Raw genomic sequence first — 25090 nt, 5'->3', positions numbered from 1 at the left:
TTTATGTTTGTAAACCTTTTTCTCTTCTTAAAAGTAAGTTTGTATCTTTGGTGTAAAATTTTAACCTAAAAGAGTGAGTGCAACAGCTATTGTTATAGTTTTCACTTCACAAAATAAAGTATTTCTTCTTATTAGGAGTTAAATTATCTCCTTCAACTACTAAAATCGTGACACATGTCATATTTAATAATTTTATACAATAATATTTCTAAAAATTAAAAAAATAACATATCATAATTTTAGGATATGAGAAAAACACCACTTAAGAAAAATCCATACACATTCTAAATGACAAAATCACATTTAAAACCTTAAAAACGTATGTTTGTGGTTGTCAAACACCAAACCAAATCTAAATATGTACTAAGTGAGTATCACCCGGGAGTGGTAAGAGTAAAAGGCTTAAGAAGATTAAGGGCTCAATTATCACCCATAATAAAATATTAACTATTAATATTTGCTTATATAAAATTAACATCACCTTCTCAAATACTATTAGAAAAAATAACATAAATTAGAGAAAAAGACAATATGAAAATTAAAGAAAATGTATTGAATGATTTGGAATGGCATTAACATCTTTTATTTTTGTGGTACGAGGATATGGCACTAAGATAATTGATGAAATTGTGATATTGTGGCAAGTTGAAAGTAGGGTCAATTAAGCAGTAGTAAAAGAGAAGGGTCAAGGCCTCAAGGGAGTGTAGGGAATGGGTGAGTATGGGCTGGGTTGGGATCGGTTAAGACGTATCCTTACCTAACTCTAAATATTGACCGAGTCACTTTTTTGAACCCAGACCTAGCCTTAGACCTGAAGTTAACTCGACCCTAAATAACAATCGGGTCAGCCTTTAAACCTGACCCGACCATAGACTCGATTAAATATAATGTATACTCATTTTAGATAAAAATTTCTCAATATTATTTATTATTATGAATATGTAGTTTGATATATAAAATGATATATGTTTATATATATATATATTATTAATCATGTATATATTATGAAAAAATTAAAGAACAAATGATACTTTCAACCAAAATGGTATCATTAATCAATATGCATTTGAGTAAAAACACATACAAACATGATGAGCGATTGACCTTGAAAAGGGACGGGCCGGATCATGCTTGGTCCTTACCCAATCCTAAATATTGTCTAAGTCTATTTTTTGAACTCGACCAGACCTGATTCTATTCGAACCTAATCATGATCGGGCTGTACCAAATGAGCAGGTAGGGCAGGGTCCTGTTCACCCTTACCCTTATGGTAGGGTACAAACCGGACCACAGCTTTTTTGAACATTGTTTATTGTTTTAAAGTTGTTGAAGGATTCAAGTATTGAAAGTAGTTCTGACTTTTGAGACAAGAGACAAAACTATCATGCCTTTTTTTCTCTTGCTCCCTAGGATAGTAGGTAAAAAACTACCATAAGTGAAATACTATATTTTTGAACATATAATAATTTTATAAGTTTGTTATTAATAAATTCTTTTACTAATTCTCTAATGAGTTAATCATATTGTGAGAGTTTTTCAAAACTAATTGCTCTTTTAACTGCAATCAAGGAAAGTATCATTAGATATATAAAATCTAAATCTTCATGCTTTATCCTTCAACAAATGTCCTACTTATTAAATAAATAAAATATTGGATATATTTATGCTTCTAAAACACTGATAGTATATTTGGAAGAGTGAAATAAATAAGAGTTAATTAGAATGGGAGAAGATAAATCAAACTTCCATTATTTAAAAATAATTTTAACAACTAAAATAAAGAGAATGGAATGAAAATCATCCCAACACTCCTTAAATTGTTTCCCTTCAAATTGGGTGGTAACCAGTAAATTGGTGATCATTTCTTTCCTTCAAATTTGTGAGAATATGATTCTGCAGCTATTTTCAATTTTTTTAAAAGTGGGTACAGTTTTCATTATTTTTGTATAACTATGAGTATTTCATACTTTATAGGTAAGAAACCTATTTTAAAGTCTTTGCTTATTCTTTCCATATTTGTTCGATAGGGTCTAGTATTGGCTCTAATTTTTGGGCTAACTTGTTGATCATGAACAGAAAATTTAATTAAAAAATAATTGGGGTGAAACCAAAATAATAATAATAAACCTTATGTTTTATTCACTTAACCAATTTCAAACAAGGAGAATGTAACCCTTTGTATTATTGTCCCCTTTTTCTTTCAAACCTCCATTCTAACCTCCTAAACATAACAATATGATTTTATACTATTTTTCAGTTTAGGAAATATAATAAAACTCATCATTAGTAAGTTTTTTAAAGAGAACTTATTAACAAAAAGAAAAGAGAGAAAATAGTAAGATATCTCGATTATATAATAGAAAATGTTTATTTCACACATTTATTAACTGCACAGAAATATATTGAGAATAAAATGATAACAATGATTGATAATGTACTAAAATACAATTCTACCAGCAATAATAATAAAATAAACATTAGTTACACTACTTAATATACATTTGATTAGATTAAAATGTGTCATATGATAATAAAAGTAGTTAATCTAATATAAAGTTTTTTACAAGGTCAATTATAACATACTAGTCATTTATATTATTTTTTAATAGTTAATGTTTATTAAACCCTAAATAATGGAGAAAATAATATATATACAACGACTGTGTATGAGTTTTTATACATTATTACTATTATTATTGTATCATTCCTATTTATTTTTAATTATAATTGACTATTCAAAAAATAATATAAATGAAATGTGGGATAATGTACTGAGATGAAGTCGTAACAAGGTAGTCATACTGGAAGGTGCAACTAAATCACCTCCTTTTTAAGAGATCTAATGCTTATTGGGTAGTTTAGTTTGATACTACTTCACACAAAAAACAAGAGTTGTGTATTAGAATCAAATTTAAAGATGAAAGTCTTCTTTCATTTCTAGAAGGTGAAGTAAAACTAAGCTCATAAACTTATACATATATATTACTCTCAAATAATTGATGATGAACAAACATTTGTGTACTCTTAGCATATATATATATATAACTAAGAACAATTCCTATATTAAACTGTAAGACAATAAATTTGAGTCTTATAACTAACTATAAATGACTAAGAATAAAATTAGTTATTGATCATATGATAGTTATATGCGTGTATCTTTTAATCTTGACCGTTTAGATAAAATCTAACGGTCTATATTAATTGTTTTCGTTTATCACAGTAGTGCACTGTTCACACGTGATTAAGTCCCTATATATATATAACTTCACACAAGCTTATATATAAATTCCCTTATAAGAATGATACAAATGATTAATAATTAATAGAGTAAATAATTATTTTAACTCCTCATGTTTTTGAACCTTACCTATTTGGTCCTTTAGAAATTGAAGAATCAAATTAGTCCCTAAATTTTTTTAATGCAGGTGAAATTAATTATTTTAAAGTCAAATTAGTCTCTATCACGTGTTGTAAAATGTGATAAAGTGATTAATTTGACATACATTTGAAATTTTTGGGAACCATGTAAAGTTTTTAATCTTTTAAGATACCAAATTGCTAAAGTCGAAAAATATGATGGACTAAAATAAATATTTATTTTAATTTATACAAAGATATTGAAAAGATTGCAATGTCTATGAACTGACAAAAGAATTGTACACAATTGATGTATCATCCATTATTTATTTATATCATTTTTATTTAAGTGTCAACAATAATTATAAATGAATGATAAATAATATAATAAGAATACAAAAAAACTCTTAAAGTGTTTTTCTCTATCGAAAACATCCCCAATATGTTATATACAATAATAGTGTCATATATAAATCATTAAAAATAAAATATAATATTTATACATTAAAAATATAAAGATTTATATATTATCATTTTATTATCAACCACTCATTTGTTTTAATTCTATTTTAGAGTCAATAATAATTAAAGTGAATAGTATAAAAACTGTTATCATATTCTTAAAAATATAAGTTAAAAATAAATTATTATTAGAATATGTAATGAAAAAAGGAACTATGTGTAACAATATAATAGTCCATTCAAAAGATTTGCAGGAAAAAGCAAAGCAGAAAGTGTTATCGAAAACCGTGATTGCTATGGCGGTCAACACTGTTCAGCACTCCCAACATAACAACAAAAACGAAACCAATTCTTCAACTCTCATTCCTCAAATGCCTATGGCTTCTCCTTCTTCTTCCACAACCTTCTCCGTCAATCCCACCGATTACCACCTCCTAGACGAAGTCGGTTCCGGTTCCACCGCCACCGTCTACCGCGCTATCTACCTCCCAAACAACCGCCAAGTTGCGGTTAAGTGTCTTGACCTAGACCGATTTAACTGCAATCTCGATGACATTAGAAAAGAGGCTCAAACTTTGAGCTTAATCGATCACCCTAACGTGGTTAGCGCTTATTGCTCCTTCGTCGTGGAACATTACCTTTGGGTTGTGATGCCGTTCATGGCTCAGGGTTCTTGTTTGCACTTGATGAAGGTGGCGTACCGTGAGGGATTTGAAGAAGATTCTATTGCTAGTATATTGAAGGAGACTCTGAAGGCTTTGGAGTATTTTCATCGACAGGGACATATTCATCGTGATGTTAAGGCTGGGAATATTTTGCTTCATGATAATGGTGAAGTTAAGGTCGCGGATTTTGGTGTTTCCGCTTGCATGTTTGATTCCGGTGATAGACAACGCTCTAGAAACACTTTTGTTGGAACTCCTTGCTGGTATGCTATCCCACTCTGTTTTTTTGGTTTCGAGTCATAAGGGCATATGGTGTAAGGAATGAAGCGATAAAAAGGTTAAGATTTTGAGTCTCAGCATTACAAATATGAACATAATAACATATTCATTTCCTTATGAAAAGAATATGTAGAACTAACTAATAAGATCTTAACAACACATTAGTATTTTAATTTTAATTAAATTTAATCAATAACATAGAAAAATCATAAAATGTATTTGTATGATTTAAATGTGATATGTTAAGTGCGTTTCCATACAATTTTTTTCGTATGATTTATGGAATATCCCAGTTAATGTTACTCGAATTGCTGCCACGTCGGTTGCATTTTCCTGCAATTTTTACTATCGTTATTTAGAAGTTAAAACCATAGTTTACTAATGTGTGATATTTACTAGCTCGCTAACTTTATGTATCGTGTACCGAATCCGCCGGTGTTGCATATCAAGTTCATCTCGGTGAAAGTTTTTGTAATAATAATGGAAAATCTGATGAATTGCACACCAGGATAACCATCAAGAATACCGTTGTAATCAATGCAAACCAGGAGATGTCTCGTATTACGTTTAAATGGTTAAACCGTCTCATTAGACCGATTGACTTTACATATAATTAATAATTTTTATAATATATAATTAAATAATTATTAATTATATAAATGCAAAAATTTATATAATTAATTATATTGATGTAATATATTTCTATATCTTTTTCTTATCGAAGTAAGATAAAATATCAAGAGTAATATTCTTTTTTTTTTTAATAAAATCATGTGAATTGTTCGTTTACTTTATGGGATATTGCGGTTTAACCGGGCTTAACACCGTCTGGTTGGAATTTTCTCGGCTCAAAGTGGTCTAACCTTTCATTCGGTTAAAACTGTAAATCAAAGCCGTTTTGAAGTCCGTTCAGAAGTTGGATCGCCCAATAGGGTTCTCATAGCATTGGTTGTATACAAGTGATGAACCACGTACCATACATCCATAATGAGTTCCTACTAATTATATTATATAATATGTATCATAGGTAAGTATAGAATTAGGATAGTTGCGTTATGGATATTTTTTTTCGTCTTTTACAGGATGGCACCGGAGGTATTGCAACCTGGATCTGGTTATAATTCCAAGTGAGTCATTCTTAGTCAGTTATACAGAAATTGCTTCTTATATTTTTATTGTCATGTGATTTTGCGGAGTAGTAAGATAGACACAAAGGTTATCGTAGAATTTTCAAAAAATTGATTGGACCTACTAGTGAAGTCTGTGTATATTTCTTATACTCACTTAACAGCATGGCAAAAGCAATCCCATGAGAGGGTCCATTTCCTCATTTATACACTTGATTTTTTAATTTTATTTATGTCTTGGTGTCATGCCTATAATTCAAATATCGAACATCATTTTAATGTTGCATGAATGTTGGACAGAGCTGATATTTGGTCTTTTGGGATAATGGCACTGGAGTTGGCTCATGGTCATGCCCCCTTTTCAAAATATCCTCCAATGAAGGTTGTTTGCTTCAACAAACATGTCTAGACCAATTCAAGTTGTTGATCTATCCCTATATAGTTCCTCCGTAACATGTGAAAACAACTTACTGTTTGCTTTTTAAATAGGTTCTTTTGATGACCATCCAGAATGCCCCTCCAGGACTTGATTATGATCGTGATAGAAAGTTCTCTAAGGTATAGGCCTTCTTTCTGCCTAGATTATCACACAAGATACATCGTTATTATGTTCATGGTCTTATTTGGTTCATTGGTCATGACTTGTAACAGTAACTACAGATTTGGATATTGTTGCTGTATTGTAATATTTTCTTATAGAACTATTTGTCCTATCTAGCTAAAGTATTTCCAGTTATCAGTCTTTTAAGGAAATGGTTGCTATGTGTTTGGTTAAAGATCAAACAAAGAGGCCTTCGGCGGAAAAGTTACTGAAGCATTCCTTCTTCAAAAATGCTAAGCCTCCTGGGTTATCTGTGAAGAAATTATTTGCTGACTTACCACCTCTTTGGAATCGTGTAAAATCTCTCCAGGTTTGATTTCATACACGCTTTGGTGCATCTTCTATAATTTCTCGTGTCCTCTTACTTTTGCTTGACCTGAAAAAGATAATTCAACAGATTAAAGACGCAGATCAACTTGCGCAAAAGAAGACGCCTTCTGCAGAACAAGAAGCATTATCTCAGGTGAAACTGACACTGAAATCATATTTGTTACAAAATGTATAGTAGTCAATGATTCCTAGCAGCGTTATATGTTATGTCTGATGTAAACCAAGCTGGTCATATTTTTTTTCTCTTTTCTTTCTCTTGATGCTAGTTTCGTGCTATGAAATGTTAATTATAGAGCTTTTTCGAGTGTGTTCCATTGATTCAATGCTTTACTTACTTAAGGTGGTAGCAATACAGTTGATCTTAACTCGATTAATTGTATATTTTACCTAAAGGGATAAAGCTAATGATTTCTAAACTTGTTTTTAGTAATAGCCATAATTGCATGACCATTTGTCCTTGTTCTATTAAAAGCTTTATTATAAAGAAACAATTATGATGACAAAATTACCTTTTTCCTGCTTCTGCTATGTTTTCTGGGAGAAACAACAATTTCAGGTATGTCTTTAAAAATAAATTTTTGCTGTTGTTCTCACTTAAAGGTTAAAACCCCTATTGTTCTTTGGTCAGCAACTCAAATAAAGAAATAAATTTTTTTCTTAATTAAAATGCAGCTTTTGTTGATTTCACAACACAACCAAAATGACTTGAAAGAGGGGAGGGTTTTTATGTAATTAGGCCCTATCCTGAAGAAATTCTAATGGGATAAAGCTTCGGTTAACATAGCTAATAAAGTTTACATGTCTCTTGGTGAAAACAAAAACATCTCACCTTTGTAACCATTGCCATCTAATCACTTATGTATTGTCCTTTCTAGAGTGAATATCACCGAGGAGTTAGTGCATGGAACTTTGATATTGATGATTTGAAAGCTCAAGCTTCATTGGTATGAATTTTTGTGTTTCCAAAATTTATTTACTTAACTATATATATATATATATATATATATATATATAAATTTGAGTAATGTGTTCCGACTTTACCAGGTGAGGGATGATGATGATATTGCAGAGATGAGAGAAGAATTTAAGAACAAACTCTTCACCTGTTACAAGGTTGCTTCTTATGTTCAATTTTTTTTCCCTTCAAATGCTCTATTAAAATTTCTTATCTTTGTCATGACAGGATACAACCACTGATTCTCTGTTTAGCAAGTGCAAAAAGAATTCGGGTAATTTGAAACAAGATAAGTTCATGTTACAAGTAGGTTATAATGACATGCCACAGAGCGAGAAGATAAGTGGATCGATTGTCGAGAGAACACCATCTATCTTAGAGAATGATATGGAAGCAAGCAAGACTAAAAATCAACCACCAAAAATTCTTAGAACTCTAAGTGGGCCACCGGTGCAAAGCATGATGCTTGGTCGTTCTTTATCAGAGAAAGGGCATGCATTTGAAAGGTACATTGTATTTTCATATTATATATTTGGTTTTTATTCTTAAATTATATTACTGTATGGCTAAGCGATTTAGAGAGAATGAAATACAAAGGAAATGTATAAGATAAAATGGAAAGGGAAGAAAGGGAAAGATAAAGAGTTATTGTACGAGTGTAAACAATTTCAATATCACCCTTATAATATAATTTTTTTTGAACTAACTCAAATAGAAAGTGAGACTAGTGCCTAGAATACAAGAAAAGCTATTCTCATCATAACAAAAACCCAAATGGGAAGAGAAATAAAAATGAGTTTGATTCCCTTACCCCTATAAATTTGTGTACAATGGAAATCATTTCCCTCCTACACCCCTCATTATCCATTTTGCAGTCGAACTGTTAGTTGAGGAAAGGTGTGAAGTAGCAGGTTTCACTGTGTCATTGAACACATTGTTTTGTAGTATATATAGAACTCATGACCTATGAAGCAGGATATAGAAGGAGCCTATGAGGTCACTTTGAAGGAGCCTATCCTTCACTTTTAATCAATTGTGCAACCAAAAGTTTAAGAAAAAGATCTAGTCTATCTAAGACCCTTGCTCTTTTTGACCCCTTGTAAGGTAACATTTTTAATTGAAAATTTTCTGAACAGCCACACCATTAAAGATGGCTAGCTATTTCGGGTGTTGGCTAAGGGTCCAGGTCAATTTTTTTAATTGGACACCTGATGAGAGGTGCTTAACACGTTTTGTACAGGTGTCAGTGCCGGAAACAAGTTTAAAATTTGAACGCCTCAATAAATATAGGTGACCGGGCTTCCTAGCTCATGACACACTCTTTAATTAATTTTTCTTGAGATTTTTTCATTTTGTCTTGGCTTTTGAGACCTGGAACCATATTATGCTTTGCTAAATATTTTGAAAGTTCAGGCCCCAGGAAAATAAGAAAACTGATTTTTCAGCATGGCAGCATTAAGGGCAAAAGTAGCATTTAGATGTTACCATTTTTCATGATAGATTGATACCCTCAATATGAATGAAGAATATTTCACAATTACTGAATTCTACTATTTTTCATTGGACAGAAAATTTAGAGAGAAATGTTAAAATATAAATAATTATAACCAACTTGTCCTCCATCAATAATACTATGAGCATGCCCTTTTTTTAGAGATATCTCATGTGGGAATGTGCGCATGTATGTATGTGCCTGTTCATTTGCGTGTACGTCTGCGTGTTCATCTGCATGTACGTCTGAGTTTTAGCGTGTGTTCTCCACTTGGAATTTCAGCTGATAGAGTGGAACTGAAAAATAATAAATTTATCCTATTATTCATTTTTATGAACAATGATGGTGATTGCTATTACTTTAAAAATATATTTAGTGACCAGGTTTTTGGCAGCTTTAGCCAATGCAAGGAATTATGTGTTTTTTTACTTTCTTATATTGAGTTCAAGCAAGTTTAAACTTTACTTCTATAATGGACATATTTGCAAGAAAATCCTAATTTTCCTTCCTTTTATCTTTCTTGAGTTCTGTATATACAATCTTACAAGTGTCATTTGAAGTTTAAATAAATCAATACAATGTTGCGTGTGCTTATTTTCAGTTTCTTACTTTACTGCATGACAGCTTAAAACATGTAACACTTTATTACTTTTAGGTTTGGGAATGAAAACCAGTCATTAGGTGAGAAAAGTAATCGCATTACACGACAAGCTCCAAATCTAAGTGGTCCATTAATGCTTCCCAACCGAGCTTCAGCAAATAGTTTATCGGCTCCAATAAAGTCTTCTGGAGGTATAAAAATTATCATGTGACTGTAAGGCCTGTGTGAGAAATCTCGTATTTTTTTAAATCAGACATCCTTCACTTGGTTTTGATTTTGTTCACCCACCCTTGTTAGGATTCAGAGATTCCTTAGATGATAAGTCTAAGGCTAATCTAGTGCAAATTAAAGGACGATTCTCAGTGACGTCAGAAAATTTAGAACCAGTGAAGGTGTGTTTTTTCCTCTTTTTTAATCAACTTGTCCCCGTCCACAACTTTATTTAACAACACCATACTGTTGCATTGGATCTTCCTGTAAGTTCAGGTTCACGCCGATCTTCACAGGATGGTTGATGATTATGACTGATATGTTTATGTTCTTTATTACCCCTTTGTTTTCTTCATATTGCATTGTATGCAGGGATCACGATTGAGAAAATCTGCCAGTGTTGGTGACTGGATGTCGGATTCTAAACAAATGGTTTGTACATATCTCCTTTACTCTAAACCTAGCTGTCTTGTTTATCATCATTTTGTAAATATTTGGCTTCTCTCTTCGGTTGAAGAGTATCTAAGATGTTTCATTTATTGTTGTATTTGATTTGATATATAAATATAATATATAATGTTTTTTTGCCTCTCATTACATGTATTTCTCTTCAGCCAACGAGTCAGTCTACCAAAGATTCTGCCAATACCAATAATCCTGCATCACTTCTCATACCTCACCTTCAAAATCTTTTCCAACAGACATCAATTCAACAGGTGAGAGAAACAGAAGATTGAAAAATGGTTTTTAATTTGCTTGTCTGTGATTGTTTGACGACTGATAATCTTAAATTTATCTTTACCAAAACATTATCTTACTGAAAAGTTCTGTTTCTTTCCAGGATCTTATAATGAATTTGTGGAATAGCTTGCAACCTGATGAGGCAATTGATGGTGAGTGAAGGACTTTCCATTGATTAAGTTTCAGGATATTATTTTTATGTTTGGTATTGAATGACATAATGATTTCAATCAATTTTTTCAGCTTCTCAGAATGGAAAGTTGCCACCTTTACCTTGCAGTCCAGAAAACAAAGGAAGTGTGAGTAATTTTTCTTTTGATTTATTTCCTTCACCCATGCATAACTACGCTTCAGAAGTCAGTGCTAAGAACTAGTTATTTCTGTTTTGGTGACATAAAGTTACAATGATATATATAGTAACTTTTCGTGAGCTTAATGTTTGTTAATGACACTTGAGCTGCATATAGGTTGATGCAGCAGCATTGGAGAGGGAGAAACTTCTGATGGCCGAAGTTGCTGAACTTCAGGCTCGGTTAGTTTTATCAGTTTGTAAAATCCTTTGAGTAACCCTTTCTCTCTGGTTTGACTTAAAAAAAACTTATCCAACTCCCTCTCTTCCCTTTTCTTCTGTCTTTTGTGTTAACAGGATGATCAGTCTGACCGAAGAACTAACTTTGGAGAAATTAAAACACGAGCAGGTAAGTTTCTATATAACCTTATATTTTGTCATCCTGTATTGATCTTCATCCACTTTCGGTCCCTGCTTGCGCTACATATCCGTAGCACATGTAATGTCCACCCCAGAAACCATATAAGCTATAAAAGAATAAAGGTTTCTCACTAAAACTAATGGACTATTTGGTTATTTATTCTGACAGTTGCAACAACAGCTAAATAATGCTTACAGTAAGGAACGAAATGGGGAAAAATATGAAGTTTCATGAAAGCTGATAAGCTATGACATTCTTTAGTGAAATAAATGTATGTCCAGGCAAATGATAAACCCATACAAGGAAATTCTGATCCAACCTTCCATGTAGAGGCTGGCAAGTGCATATAAGCTAAAAGATCTGTCAAGAATAATCTCATTATTTATGTCACATTCTAAACTTGGATGTAGAGTTTTTCTCTTTAGTTTTCATAAATAATACGGTTATGGTGACACCACCCCCTACCCCTGTGGAATAATAATATCAATATATCATTTGACCTTGTAAAGTTTATTGTATTCTACCAACTGAATAGTATGTTGTATACCAAATTAGTCAACTTGGTCAAACATTCTTGCTATTTCAGTTTAACTTGTTATGATATCAAATTCAACAACTTGATAATTTTATCCTCTGCCAAGTACCATAAATATAGGTAATGATTTTTGAGGGATCTGCATTGGATGCAGTTTCATTATAGGATGATTGGTTACATACTTACAGCTGTTATGATATGTTGTTCACTGGTGTTGATTTTTTTACATACATTTTTCTAGTTTAGGGAATAATTGCATATCATGCAAAACTATTTTGCACCTTTCAATCATATCACTAATGCCTTAGAGAAATTAGAGCTAGCATTTTGAACCCTAGACTTTTGGTAATGGGTGGCTGAGCAATAATTGATGAACTTGTTTGACAGAAATTTCATATACTCATTTGCTAATAACATCTAGCTGTACATTTTTTTTTGATGATAATAGAATAGTGACTCTCTACTTATCAACTACAAAAATTACAAAAGCTCCTATGTATCCTCTCTATAACAAATAGCTAATTGACAATCTTTTGATTGCAAACTACAATAATTCCATATTGTAACACTTTGGAATGCTCTTTGATTTTGCCTCACCACTTTGTTCTAGACTGAAGTTTTTTCACTTTGTAATGTCACCATTTCCATGTACAGTTAATGTATAGCAAAATCCGGGGTTAATTTTTTTCTTTCACTTTTCAAGTATAGCATGATCAATGTCTTTTTCCACTTACTAACGTTGCCATTTCCATGCCCACTAGTAAATCAGCAAGTTCTGAACTGATCTTTCCCTTTGTCTAACATAATTTTCAGTTCATGGTAGTCTACATCAGTGTTGAACCTGAATGTTAAATCAATTGAACACTGATCTTCACAAACTTCAATTAATAATTAGTGATTTAATCAGCTAAGGTACAATGAACTTGGTGTAGTAATTCACTTGAGTATGCTATAATTGCTCTTATGGTGTTAAACATCCTGGTAACTAATTGAACATAGTTGGTGCCATGGAATACCAATGCTTCTGAGTCATCCAGAAGATGGTTCTGCTCCATAGAGGAAGTGAATAACTCCTCAGTGAAATGACATATAAGTGTGAGTTTGAAATTCATAAATCCAGAAGAAAGGGAAAAAATGTACAATGTTAGAGTTCTAATCCACTATTTATTTTTAATTATCTTTTACTCTTAAAAAGTAATACAAATGAGATAAATAATATATTTAATGTATACAAATCTTTATGCATGAATATTAATTCTAAGAAAATTCAAAAGAACACCCTAAATATTAAATGAAAAATCAACTCTGTTTAAACTACTATGGAGTGATATTGTTCAAAAATAAAAACTTATCTTCATATGATGATATTGAAATCAGCCACTGTTGTTCAACAATTCACATTCATATAATCATTGAACTAAATAAATAGAACACTGTAAATCTATAAACAAATAAATAGTCAAATAAAAATAAACCAACTTGAGAAGGACGAAGAGGCTTGGTGGGAAGCTGAGCTTGATGTTTGGTGGTGGTGTTGGCCGTGGCAAGTTACTCAACTACGAGTTGTGGTGAATGGTCCTCAATGTCGTCACCCAAAAATCTAAAGGGATAATGACGCAAAGGAGTGAAACAGTGAGTGGGTGAGGGATATAGAAAATAAGAAGGATTACACTGTCAATAAATCTCTATCATTCAACTACCATTAATTTTTAAACAAAAATATTAAATTATGGATGTTGTGCTAACTGCATAATAAATCTTACAAAATTAGTGTATAGATTTTAAACTCAAACAAGAATGGCAGAGAAACCTAATGGAGCAGTAAAAGAAAAGCGAGTTACCTTTGCCAAGTGATATTAATACCTTATCACTATCATACCAACCCAATTGAATATAAATATTATTATTTAAAATATATTACTCACTTATTAAAATAATTTAATGATAAATTATGTTAAAAACAACTAAGATTATAATCTATATTCTGTCTTACAAATATTAATTTTTTTCAATAACAAACAAGTTTTGACTAGTATAATATAGTTGATTGATATTTTGATTCTTTTTTATTTTGACCGATTTAATTGCATGATCGTTATAATTATCTAGTTCAATAATTTTTCAGTTGAATCAACTGATACGATCCAGTTTGACAGTTGTGACCTTTGCAACCATTTCTTATGCAACAACACCATTTGGTGTGAAAAACAAATAAAATTAAATGGGCAATCCTAGTTTATAAATGATACAAAATAAGGTAATCTGAGACCTATTATTCAAGCTTTGTTGGTCCAGCCCGTTTTGACAGTTTACATGAGTGTAATGTCAAAATCATACCAATATTGATCATGGACACCAGTTCCTCATCCTTTTCTGGTAAATTGTGTATGAGGAAGGGCTCTCCAACCAATATCCCGCCGATAGAAACCTCCTGGCCAATTAATATCCTCAACAGCTCGATAAACTCGATCGCGTGCCTCTTCAAGATCATTTCCCGTGGCTGTAACCCCAAGAACACGACCTCCAGTTGCAATAAATCTTCCTTCAGAGTCAAAAGCAGTTCCAGCATGAAATATCTGAATACTAGGTGCAACAAGCTCAGCTTCTTCAAGGTTTTTAATCAAAGTTCCCTTCTCATATGATCCGGGATACCCCTTACTCGCCATTACCACAACCATGGCAGATCCGGGAGACCAGTTCAGTGATACCCCACTCAACTCGCCTTTGCAAGCTGCAAGTAGAACTTGAACCAAATCAGACTCCAGCCGAACCATCAATACCTGTTTAAAATTCCAATATAGAAAATGATATACACATCAGTTAACAATATGGCTTCAATATTAGTTTCATAAAACATAGTGTTAATATGATTATCTGTTATCATAGGTTGTATCCTTTGCATTTTGTAAATAAACTTATGACCATGAGTGATCATGTGCGCTTCAGTTTGCCAACTCAGATTAGATCTAATCAGTCAAAGTTTCTCAAATGAATATGGACGGAAGAATCACCAAGAAAAACAGCTAATCTTTCAAATTAAAAACTGCACATACCACACTATAATATGAGCTCAATGACAATGGACACATCTACACTATCAGCTTTGCTCAGTGCATAAATGATAATTATAAGATTCCTAAAGTATTTTTCATAACGTCTCTATGAGTTCTAGCCTGTCATAATTAAGTACTTATATTAGAAACTGAATTTGTTCCAAATGAGAATCTTATGAGTTAACTGACCTGACACTCTGGATCACCAAATCGAACATTATACTCAATTAACTTAGGCATGTTAGACTTCTTCTCAATCATAAGTCCGGCAAATAAAACCCCGACGAACTTGCAACCTTCTGCTGACATTCCTTTCACTGTTGGAATGATAATAGAATCCATTACTATAGACTGAAGTTCTGGGGTTAATACAGGAGCTGGAGAGTACGCACCCATGCCACCCGTATTTGGCCCTGTATCACCATCACCAACTCGTTTATGGTCCTGAGCAGATTCTAGTGGAACTGCATTTTCTCCATCAACCAATGCAAAAAATGAAACTTCTTCGCCTTCTAGATATTCCTCGACAATGATACGACAACCTGCCGAACCCAAATCGCCCTTCACCAGCATTGAATCAACAGCTTCTAATGCCTCTTCCAATGTCATTGCAACGGTAACTCCTTTTCCAGCAGCCAACCCATCCGCTTTGATTACAATCGGTGCTCCTTGTTCTTGAATATATTGCTTTGCAGCATATGGGTCTGTAAATGCTTTGTACTGCACTAATTAATCCAAGATTAGTAAGAGTTTGCTGGCATAAAAATGACATAAACGGGAAAACAGAAGCTAGAGACAGACATACATATTAAAGGAGGGCAGAGGTAGAACACTATGCATGTGGAATTTTAAAAAAAAATAAGGGCACAAAAATGACGACTCCACTAATCATCATTTCTTACATACATGCCAACATGATTAGTAGAACAATCAAGGGCCAAGTATACAACTCTCGTATAGCTATCAAGGAAACCTTGTCAACTTAACAAAAACTACATACCCATAAACTAAAGCAAGTCGGTATTAACTAGCCCTCTTACTCCTTAGTATTTCCAAATTAAGGGACAAAAAACATATAAATACTTATAAGATACAATACATAAAGGAACATGCACAAATATGCCGTATCATTGAAATATGATAAGGACTAATCATTGATCTAGTGACGAAATTCAGAACAAGATAACAGACCTTGGCAGTTGGAATATTATACTTGTCACACAAATGCTTCATGAAATTCTTAGAACCTTCCAAAGCAGCAGCCTCTGCAGATGGGCCAAAAGTTGGGATTCCAGCCTTAATTAATTCATTTGCAAGTCCAGCAACAAGTGGAGCCTCGGGTCCTACAACAACTAATCCCACCCCCCATTTACGGCAAAATGAGACTACTGCAGCTCCATCATAGACATCAAGGTCTGAAATGCAAGTGGCATATCCTGAGCTGGAAATTCCTGCATTGCCTGGTGCACAAAATACAGCCTCACAGGACGGTGATCGTTGCAAGGCATAGCAAAGTGCATGTTCACGTCCCCCGCCACCGATAACCAGAACAACTACCTTTTCTTCTTAGGTATAACACCCAAAGATGTAAATCAACAAATGAAATAAAGTGAGTAAACAATTCATATATAAGACTGTTAATTTTCCAAACACTTGAATCAGAAAATTAAAACTAGAAGATTGAGGGTCCATTTGCTTAGGCTTTGAAAAGGCGATTATGAGATATTTAAAAAGTACGTGATTTTAAAAATAAGTGATTTTTTTGAGAAGCTGAACCTTATAGCTTATCATAAAAGCTAAATTCCATTTTTTTTTTCAGTTTATGCATTTTAGTTAAAGCCCAACCAAACAAGCATGTAAATGTCGAATTGGTGATCTTGAATAAAAAAACACTTTCATTTGTTCAAAAAAGCTTGAACAAACGAGCCCCTAATTAGTTACAATTGTGAAGAACTATCAGCAAAATATAAAACATGAAAATCATTTCATTCCAGAAAAGAATTCATTGTACTATTCAGTAAAAATAGAAGTTCCTATTGCCACAGCTTATTAATTGAAACTTAAACTATACAACTGTATCTCCTTAGTGGTTTTTAGAGCCAAAGTGAAAGTACCAATAATGACTTCAGTGAACAAAAGCAACAGAAATAAATAAGTAAAAGTTTGAGTAATTGCAGTTCGTACGAGAATTGTTTTTTGCCTCAATGCCAACAAAAGCTGAAGGCTGTGAATTCTCTGCAGCAGATTTGAAAAGACTGTAGAATGGACGTGAGTGCGTAACCCGGCCAAAACTATGATGGGTATAACTCAGATTCATGGTGTTGAGGAAGACAGGAGAAGACTTGTGGTATCTGAATCCACGTAGCTTAGAAGCTCCATCAAGATTCAAACACGCTCCAACGTTGAAGGTGGCACAATACATTGTACTACAAGTACCAATATTACTTGTCCTATAAGGTATATTTGCAACTTGGGGTTTTAGGTAAAAGAAAAACCCTTCAGTTATTTATCATATAGCTCGTGCACTTGGCTCGCGTCTGAGACACACCTGAGACAAATGGAAGTATGAGAGAGCACAAAATAACTGGTAAATCGTTCATTCGGTCCTCAAATTGATTCCTTCACATTATGAATCAGTGAATTTAGCCGAACAACCTTAGTAAGCAATAAGCAAATGTCTGTCTGTAAGATTTCATAACTTTTAATTTGATCCGAAGTCTCAACAAATATCATAAATAGCATAAAACATGCATGAGAAGCCTAACTGTCATTTATACGGCTAACTATCATTCATAAAATACCAGACGACATGAATAAGTAATTTAATGAAGTTGCACACATTATATTGGTGTGAGTACCAATTTTTAATATTAATATTATCAAATTATTATGTATTTTTAAGCTGAACTTAACATATATATTTTTTAAATGAATATATTTTATGAAATGTAGATGGAAACTTAAATAATTTTTTAACAAAATTATAATGAAACATTGTAGAAAAGAAAAAGAAAACATGAAGCAATTCATAAAGCAGATAATGAACTCAAGCAAAAACTATCCAAAGGTAAGTTTCAATGATTGACAAAAAAAACAAAGAAGAGTAGTTACGAAAGAATGAGAGTGAGAAGCTCTTTCAAAAACTAGAAACAGAGAATGAAGAGTGAGAAAGGGACAGAGAAGAGGAGCAGAGTTACTTGAGTGAAGAGTGGTGGCAGACGCGGTGGAGAGAGACCGGGATATGACGGGTTAGGGATTTAGAGAAGGCGGAGAGAAATGGGGATTTGGTTGTAGCAAAAGGAGGAGGCGCGGTCCTATATCATCGGGAACTGTGGGGAGAATCATGAGAGTAAATGCTATACCTTAAACGCAACCTGCACTCTTTTTTAATGAAAAATAAATTAAATTCTTTAAAATATATATTAAATAATTATGTGTATTTACTTTTAATTTTATTATTATATGTATAAATTAGAGTTGTAAAATTTATTATCGAATTTTTATATGATAACCATTTTCACTATAGATATAATATACCAACAAGGTATTGGTCTAGTTTTTATTTATTATCTATATTTATTTATTATTTGATTTATCTTTAAACTTTGGTTTTATTTAAAAATATGTTCATACATACCTCATCAAATTTTTATTGTTTTTTTTTCGTTTCTACTTTTCAAAAATCATTGATCATCATGGAATGTAAAACAATTTTTATTTATTTTCATCATCTTATTCTCCTCCAACTTTTGATAATAGGTAAAATTATTCTCATCACGGTTTCTCATTCAAAAGTTTTGTTTTGCTTCTTTTGGAGTGATTTAAGGTTTCTTGATGTACTTTTCTTTTATTTTTCTTTATTGTTCCATACTTTTTGTTGTTGATTTGTTTTATTTGCAAAGTCAATTTAGATAGCATAATTTGAAGTTAATGACAATGACGACCATTCCCCAAAATAAATCCCAAGTGTAAGCTGAGACATTCTATAGCTGCAACGTTAGTTATTATCTTGTTAGCAGTTTAGCACCACATGAAAACATGTTCATTTGATCTTGGTCCTTGAGGAGTGAAAAAAGAGGCCAACAGATCATGATATTCCGGTCTATTGGGTGTCCAGAAATCACCAATGCTGCTAGGGCCATTAATGGCTAATCCCCTTTGTCAGATATCAGACAATATTTTATAGGTACCAGACACTGCATAACCTTTAGAAATAGCCGTTGATGCTTCACATTGTCATTTCCTAGTCGAATAGATATTATTAATACATACAAGTAAATGACATTTCATGGCAACAAAATTTCACATACCCTCCTCAAGGATCATGAGATAGATAAGCATCATAACCAACTTACACACAGAAGCCCCCATCCCCACAGGAAAAATAGTGGAATGGGATAAATACCAAGTGTGAAATGATAGGAGATCTTTTACCTGCAAACCGCATGTATCACAACACCCAGAGTAGATATTATCCACAATAACTAAAATTATATCTAAAACTATGGAATAGTTGTATTGTTCACAAACAAAATATAGACATATGACAAGGAGCGTTCTCACTTATCAGATCGCCATAAATCCAAATATACTATTATTCTGAATCATCTCCATGCAAAGCTATTTGCTTGATTCAATAAAAACTTAACAGAACCAATGGATATATCATGACAACCTATTATATATCTAAAGTTATAATTGTCCATTAAGTCAAATTTATGAAACATAAAAGGGAAGGACCAGAGAGTTTTCTATTTATAGGTCCTATCTTCAAGTATTCATGAGATTATTCAGCATTTTTTATGCTTATGAATTGATCTCCACAAAGAGGCTGGCCTGAGGATGCAACCCTGCTTCCTTCAATGACAGAATGAGCTTTTCTTGTCCATAAACAACACGTGGGAAATTGGAGACAAGGCTGTAATTCTCAGTTTCTAAACAACCCAATGAGTCAACATAGTCATATAAAGACTGAATTGTTGCTGTGCTATTGAACCTCCTTCCCTTGCGCTCACCATTTGGAAACCGTACCAAGACCTAATATTTTTTATTGGAAAAGGAACAATGAAAAAGAGTTCATAGAAATTATAACAAAAACCGAACGGGAAGAAATTGAGGAACTAAAATGGAGTTTAAAGCAATTTAAAAGCACAAACATATATGAATACGATTGAAGTTAAGATCTGACATGCAAAACATGTGAATTGAAGTTAATATTTGCAATAGAAGAAAAACTATATATACCGAACAGATCACGAACAAATAACACATATACCAGATCATGGTAAAGACAAAAAAAGGAGAAATGAAGTTTCAGCTAAACCTTCAAATACTTTACCTGTGTAACATCTGGTCCTTTTTCAGGTTCCTCACCAAGAACCTGAGCTTTCTCTTCACGTAATTTAGCTAACGCAGCTTGTTTCTCTGCAGCTTCTTGTGCTGCTCTTTCGCGAGCTTCCTCCTCCTCCTTGCACTTCCTCTCAGCTTCAGCAGCTTCCCTTGCAAGACGTTCTTCTTCCTCTCTTCTCTGTCGTTCCCTAGCCTGGACATACAAATTACAACATTAATCCACTATAACAACAACAGTGCCAGTTCTTTCCAAATAAAGGCCCCTGCAGGAGAATTGGAGAACGGGATAAAAGAAAGCCACAGAGTAGAGAGCACACAAAAATAACAAAAAACAAGAGCCAACTCTTAAAAAAGAACACCTGATCAACTTCAAGAGCAGCCCTGTATGCAGCATCTTGCTCCTCCCTTAAGCGCATATTATTTTGTCTTTCTTCTGCATCAAGCCTTGCTGCAACAAGAACTGGGGAACTTTCTTCAAGTACTCTCTGTAGTATCACAAGCATCTCCTCAGGAGACTGTGGACCTTCAACCTGTATTACAAAAAAATAGATTGACAAAAAAGCATTGTCGTCAGAATGATTTATCAACTACAACACTTGGCACATTACTTTAGTAAGGCACACAGAATAGGAACTAAATATCAATAACATCAACTCAGTAACTACTAACAAGTAACAATTAAATGAAGTGATGGAATTGAACCTGTACAGATAACTCAGGTCAACTGTGAAAATAACCAGTTGACACCATGAATTACGACTCGCCTCACCTAACTAGAACAAAATATCAGAATATGAACATAATTGTCACATGAAGTGTTAACATCATCTCATTTTGCATCTTACTATTGTGGTCATGAAGCCAGTCTCGCTGTCTGATCACTCATAACTTATTGACTTTAACCTTAAGTACGCATAACCTTTAACCAGCATACAACAGTATATGTAACTTTGTACTAGTGGGTGTTGGTTTGACTAGTTCACTGAACAGCATGACAAAAGTCTAGGGTTCGTCTGCTGTGGACAACTTTTGCTTAAAGAAAGTACCATGGTCTCAATCTAGCACCAAGGCTAAATATTATTTACTTAACTATTTCTAGCATATTAACCATGAGCATGAACATTTTCTCACATAAAAAATGGTCATATGTTTTCTCACATTAACTAAGGCTTCAAAATTGAGCTAAAACCCAGGTTCATCACTCTAGAAAATAAAAACCACAAATCATGTTGATGAAGCCCAACATCAACGCATGATATATCTCATTTTTAATCTTTAATACAAGTTAAATATGTGTCATGTGTGTAAGCCTTATCTTGCATACAACAAGCATGCATTTTACACACAAATTCACACATAGAAGGAGGCTTCAGTTGTGACTTATTGATACAGAATAGAAAAGGATTATATACTAAAACATTATCTGCATAAAACTAGATCCTAAGAAGTGTCAACTGATATAGGTAAGCTTGAAAGTACATTCATTCTAAGTAGTCAATAGAGCACTATCACACTGGGATAGTGGCATTACAGTGGTTGCCCGCCCTTCCACGCGACGAATGAACGTGTAGCGGCACAGATGGCCATTGCGTCTGTCGCAGGTCAAAAAGCAGCAACTTCACGGGCCAAATCACGGGTCAGAACCCACTCCAACAAGGCTGTGCGTGGAACCCTAATTTTTAAAGGGGAAAGACCCTTTTTGCTCTTATTTTTTAATATGTGGCATGATGTTTTAAGGTTTTGGGTAATTTACCCCTCCCTCTTCTTCCCTCTCCTGTAAACACGTAAGCAACAACAGTAAAACATGTCAAACCCTCTCCTCCTTCTTTCCCTCTTTCCGCAGCAGTAAATAAGCTCTTCAATTTTTGGCCACTCAATCTCCCACATACACATTTAGAGGGCAAAGCTTATTTCCCTCACTTTGCTTCTCACATACCCACTTCTTTCACAATCATGGCCTCATCTCAACCTTCCATTGTCACACTCACTCCCAGTAGTGTCAAACACGAGTTTTCAAAACTTAAAAGAGTATAGATTACTTCAATTTTTAGTATTTTAGTGTATTTTTTCCCTTAGCTGTAGTGGCCATCCCCCACCACCTGCTATAATGTTTTCTAGGTCAGCAGCTATGCTCCTCTATCCGCAATTGACTACCTAGCAATCATTATACATATTACATAAGTATCATTTTGGAAACAATTTTATGGCTGAAAACAGTGTGCGCCAGCACAAAAAGTTGCCTTTAACGATCATACAAGTTCACAATAGACCCCCTTCCTCCCATAAAGGTGTATGAAAGGAGAGATGGGAGAAAAAGTGGAAGATAATACCTTTGAAAAGTATCACCCCAAAGAGAGGGTAGTTCAGGTATAAGAGAGGAAAAACAATAGAGGAGGCTGTTAGTATCAAACTGGACATGTGGCAATTTACCAGAAGAGGGGAAGATTGGGATGCATGAGTAAGGAGGGGTTCATGGTTTGGTTAAAAGGCACAGAAGGGAGAGAGACAACAGAAAAGAGAGGAGACATATCAGGCTTGAAGTTGGATTCATGGCCATGATTTTCTACAAAGTTGTTCCAAAAGCATAAAGCAGGAAGTCTTGGCTCAATTTTTCGGGTAAAATATGTCAAACTGTTTTGTGTAAAATAAAGTGTAAATACATGTGTAAACTGATAAGCAATAAGAAATATGCAATATCCGGCTGTGACGTTAGCTTCATTAACATGAAAAAACCTCAGTACCTCACAATTAGCAAATTGATGTTAAAAAACACAAACCTTACACTTACACGTTGACTTATTGAATCTCTGAGGGGGCAAATAGTCATTTTCACAAAGTGGCCAATTAAATACAGGCAAAAGCAAATGAAGAAACCACAAGTTACCAAAATATTAATTATAGTATTAGAATTGAATATTTTCATATACATTTGTCAAAAGAAAACCAGTAGTAATTATCTTTACAAGTAATAAGTAGTTGGCCCGGTTCAGAGGAATTTGCCAGAGCAAGAAATCAATGGGAATTTAAGAGATAAACATCATCAAATTTCTTTCTTTTATATTATACAGGTAAAGTTATGATAATGCAAAAGGAACCACTACTTAAAACTTAGGATATTATGGATTTTTTTGGGTTTAGAAATACGATTCGGCTGTTCCCCTCTTCTCTTATCACGTTCAAGGGCAGCATACTAAAACAGACCTTCGTTGGCCAAAAAACCAATTTGGGGAAGGGGATTCTCACCCATGTTTTTTTTAATAATCTCTCACTCAATGTTACTACTCTTCACAAAAATGCTTCACAGCTGGGGGTGTTCAAAGATTCGAATAAAACCAAGTGAACTGGTTAAAGTCTAAACCAACCCACGGTTCTGTCCGGTTTTTACAATATAGTTTGGTTCAAGGTTTCTTGGGCAAACCGATTGAACCCGAAATTTACTCTGGTTTCTTTACAGTAACGGACACACGTGTAATAAGCAATTTCAGCCAATTAATGGACACCAAACGTAACCAATAGCCAGCGGCATAATTTAAATTTAAAAACATAGCATAGCATCCCCATAAATCATTTCCTTCCATTTGAAACATTCAACTTATGAGCTTTACTGCATTCATCATGTATCCATTCACTTATTGCTAATTCACTTGTTTGCAAAACAGGATCCATTGCTACACAATCAACAAAAACACAAAGGTAAAATAGTAAAGCGATTGCAGAATCAACAAACCTGTTGGAGCAGTGCAATTCTCTGATTCGTCGCGGCCATGACAACTGCGCAGAAGGGAAATCTCGAAGCCTTCAAGCTATTACTCATCTTAAACCCTTCACTAGCCCTTATACTCCCACCCCACGCCACGAAATTCTCATTCACAAAAGCAGTAACCGCCTCAGAGCAAAGCGTCCTCTCACAGAACAACGGCGTATCAGGATGATCCGGTGAATGCAAGTAAACAAACAAAAGCCGAAACGAATTCCTCGACCTCTGAAGCGCATCCATGAAACCCTCGCCCACGAAATTCGGCATAGTACCAACAGCTCCATACTCCCTCTCGAATTCCGCCACGAAATTGATCACCTCCGATGCCGCGGCCGACACCGAAACAAGCGGCGCACTGGACGATGACGACGAGGATGATGAGGAAGAGCCGAGGCCGATCATCCCGAGGGAATATGAAAGGACACCACCGGCAGCCCATAGGCCTAATCCAATTGCGCCAGAGACTAACCCTAGGCTTCCGGAAATGACGGTTACGGGTAGTTTGATGAGTTTCCAGGCAAGACCAGGAGGCGGTGGCGGTTGTGGTTGTGAATCGGTGGTTTGAGGGAAATGATAAGCGGTGTCAGCGGGAGAAGGGTCGGTGGTGGAAGATGAAGTGGAGGTGAAAGAAGAGATAGCGAGTTCGAGGTCCCAGTTATGGGCTTGGAGAATTTCGGTGCATAGGTTTGGATCTTCGAGACCGGTTATGGCTTGAAAATATGCTAATTTGTCTGATACATCTGCCATTTTTCTCTTCAGATTCCTTTGTTTTTCGAATCGGAATCAGAGAAGGTGTGTGTTTTGTTGATACTATTCTATTCTATCACTGTGATGATGAAACGGTTCAAGGTTTTTCCATTCTT

At 33.9% G+C, this 25090-nt stretch overlaps 3 protein-coding genes across 4 annotated transcripts; 1 reads left to right on the top strand and 2 right to left on the bottom strand.

Moving 5' to 3' along the window:
• Positions 4081 to 12080, top strand: LOC109353452 (serine/threonine-protein kinase fray2-like). Of its 2 annotated transcripts, XM_019595735.1 has the most exons (19): positions 4081 to 4750; positions 5849 to 5893; positions 6194 to 6275; positions 6383 to 6451; positions 6634 to 6804; positions 6892 to 6957; positions 7700 to 7768; positions 7869 to 7937; positions 8008 to 8285; positions 9927 to 10063; positions 10170 to 10264; positions 10340 to 10378; positions 10455 to 10514; positions 10697 to 10798; positions 10924 to 10975; positions 11067 to 11122; positions 11291 to 11355; positions 11470 to 11521; positions 11702 to 12080. In XM_019595735.1, exons 1-19 carry the CDS (start codon positions 4119 to 4121, stop codon positions 11765 to 11767), a joined length of 2205 nt encoding a protein of 734 aa, XP_019451280.1. In that variant the 5' UTR covers positions 4081 to 4118; the 3' UTR covers positions 11768 to 12080. The 2 variants fall into 2 exon arrangements, with proteins under 2 accessions (XP_019451280.1, XP_019451281.1); XM_019595736.1 differs by lacking the exon at positions 10340 to 10378.
• LOC109354796 (phosphoribosylamine--glycine ligase) lies at positions 14446 to 18463 on the bottom strand. The gene is given in 6 exon segments (XM_019597532.1): positions 14446 to 14587; positions 14590 to 14848; positions 15311 to 15841; positions 16313 to 16686; positions 17306 to 17669; positions 18319 to 18463. Coding segments are annotated over 5 exon segments (1434 nt in total). The 5' UTR covers positions 17544 to 17669; positions 18319 to 18463; the 3' UTR covers positions 14446 to 14555.
• On the bottom strand, positions 19616 to 25090 carry LOC109354371 (plant UBX domain-containing protein 10-like). The gene is made up of 4 exons (XM_019596832.1): positions 24198 to 25090; positions 20830 to 21000; positions 20460 to 20663; positions 19616 to 20158 (listed from the first exon to the last, which is right to left on the bottom strand). Exons 1-4 carry the CDS (start codon positions 24972 to 24974, stop codon positions 19928 to 19930), a joined length of 1383 nt encoding a protein of 460 aa, XP_019452377.1. The 5' UTR covers positions 24975 to 25090; the 3' UTR covers positions 19616 to 19927.

The sequence above is a fragment of the Lupinus angustifolius genome, chromosome LG08 (assembly GCF_001865875.1).
Source record: "Lupinus angustifolius cultivar Tanjil chromosome LG08, LupAngTanjil_v1.0, whole genome shotgun sequence".
In the NCBI taxonomy this organism is placed as follows: domain Eukaryota; kingdom Viridiplantae; phylum Streptophyta; class Magnoliopsida; order Fabales; family Fabaceae; genus Lupinus; species Lupinus angustifolius.
The sequence above is the reverse complement of the archived record's forward strand: the minus strand, read 5'-3'. Positions and strand labels throughout refer to the sequence as shown.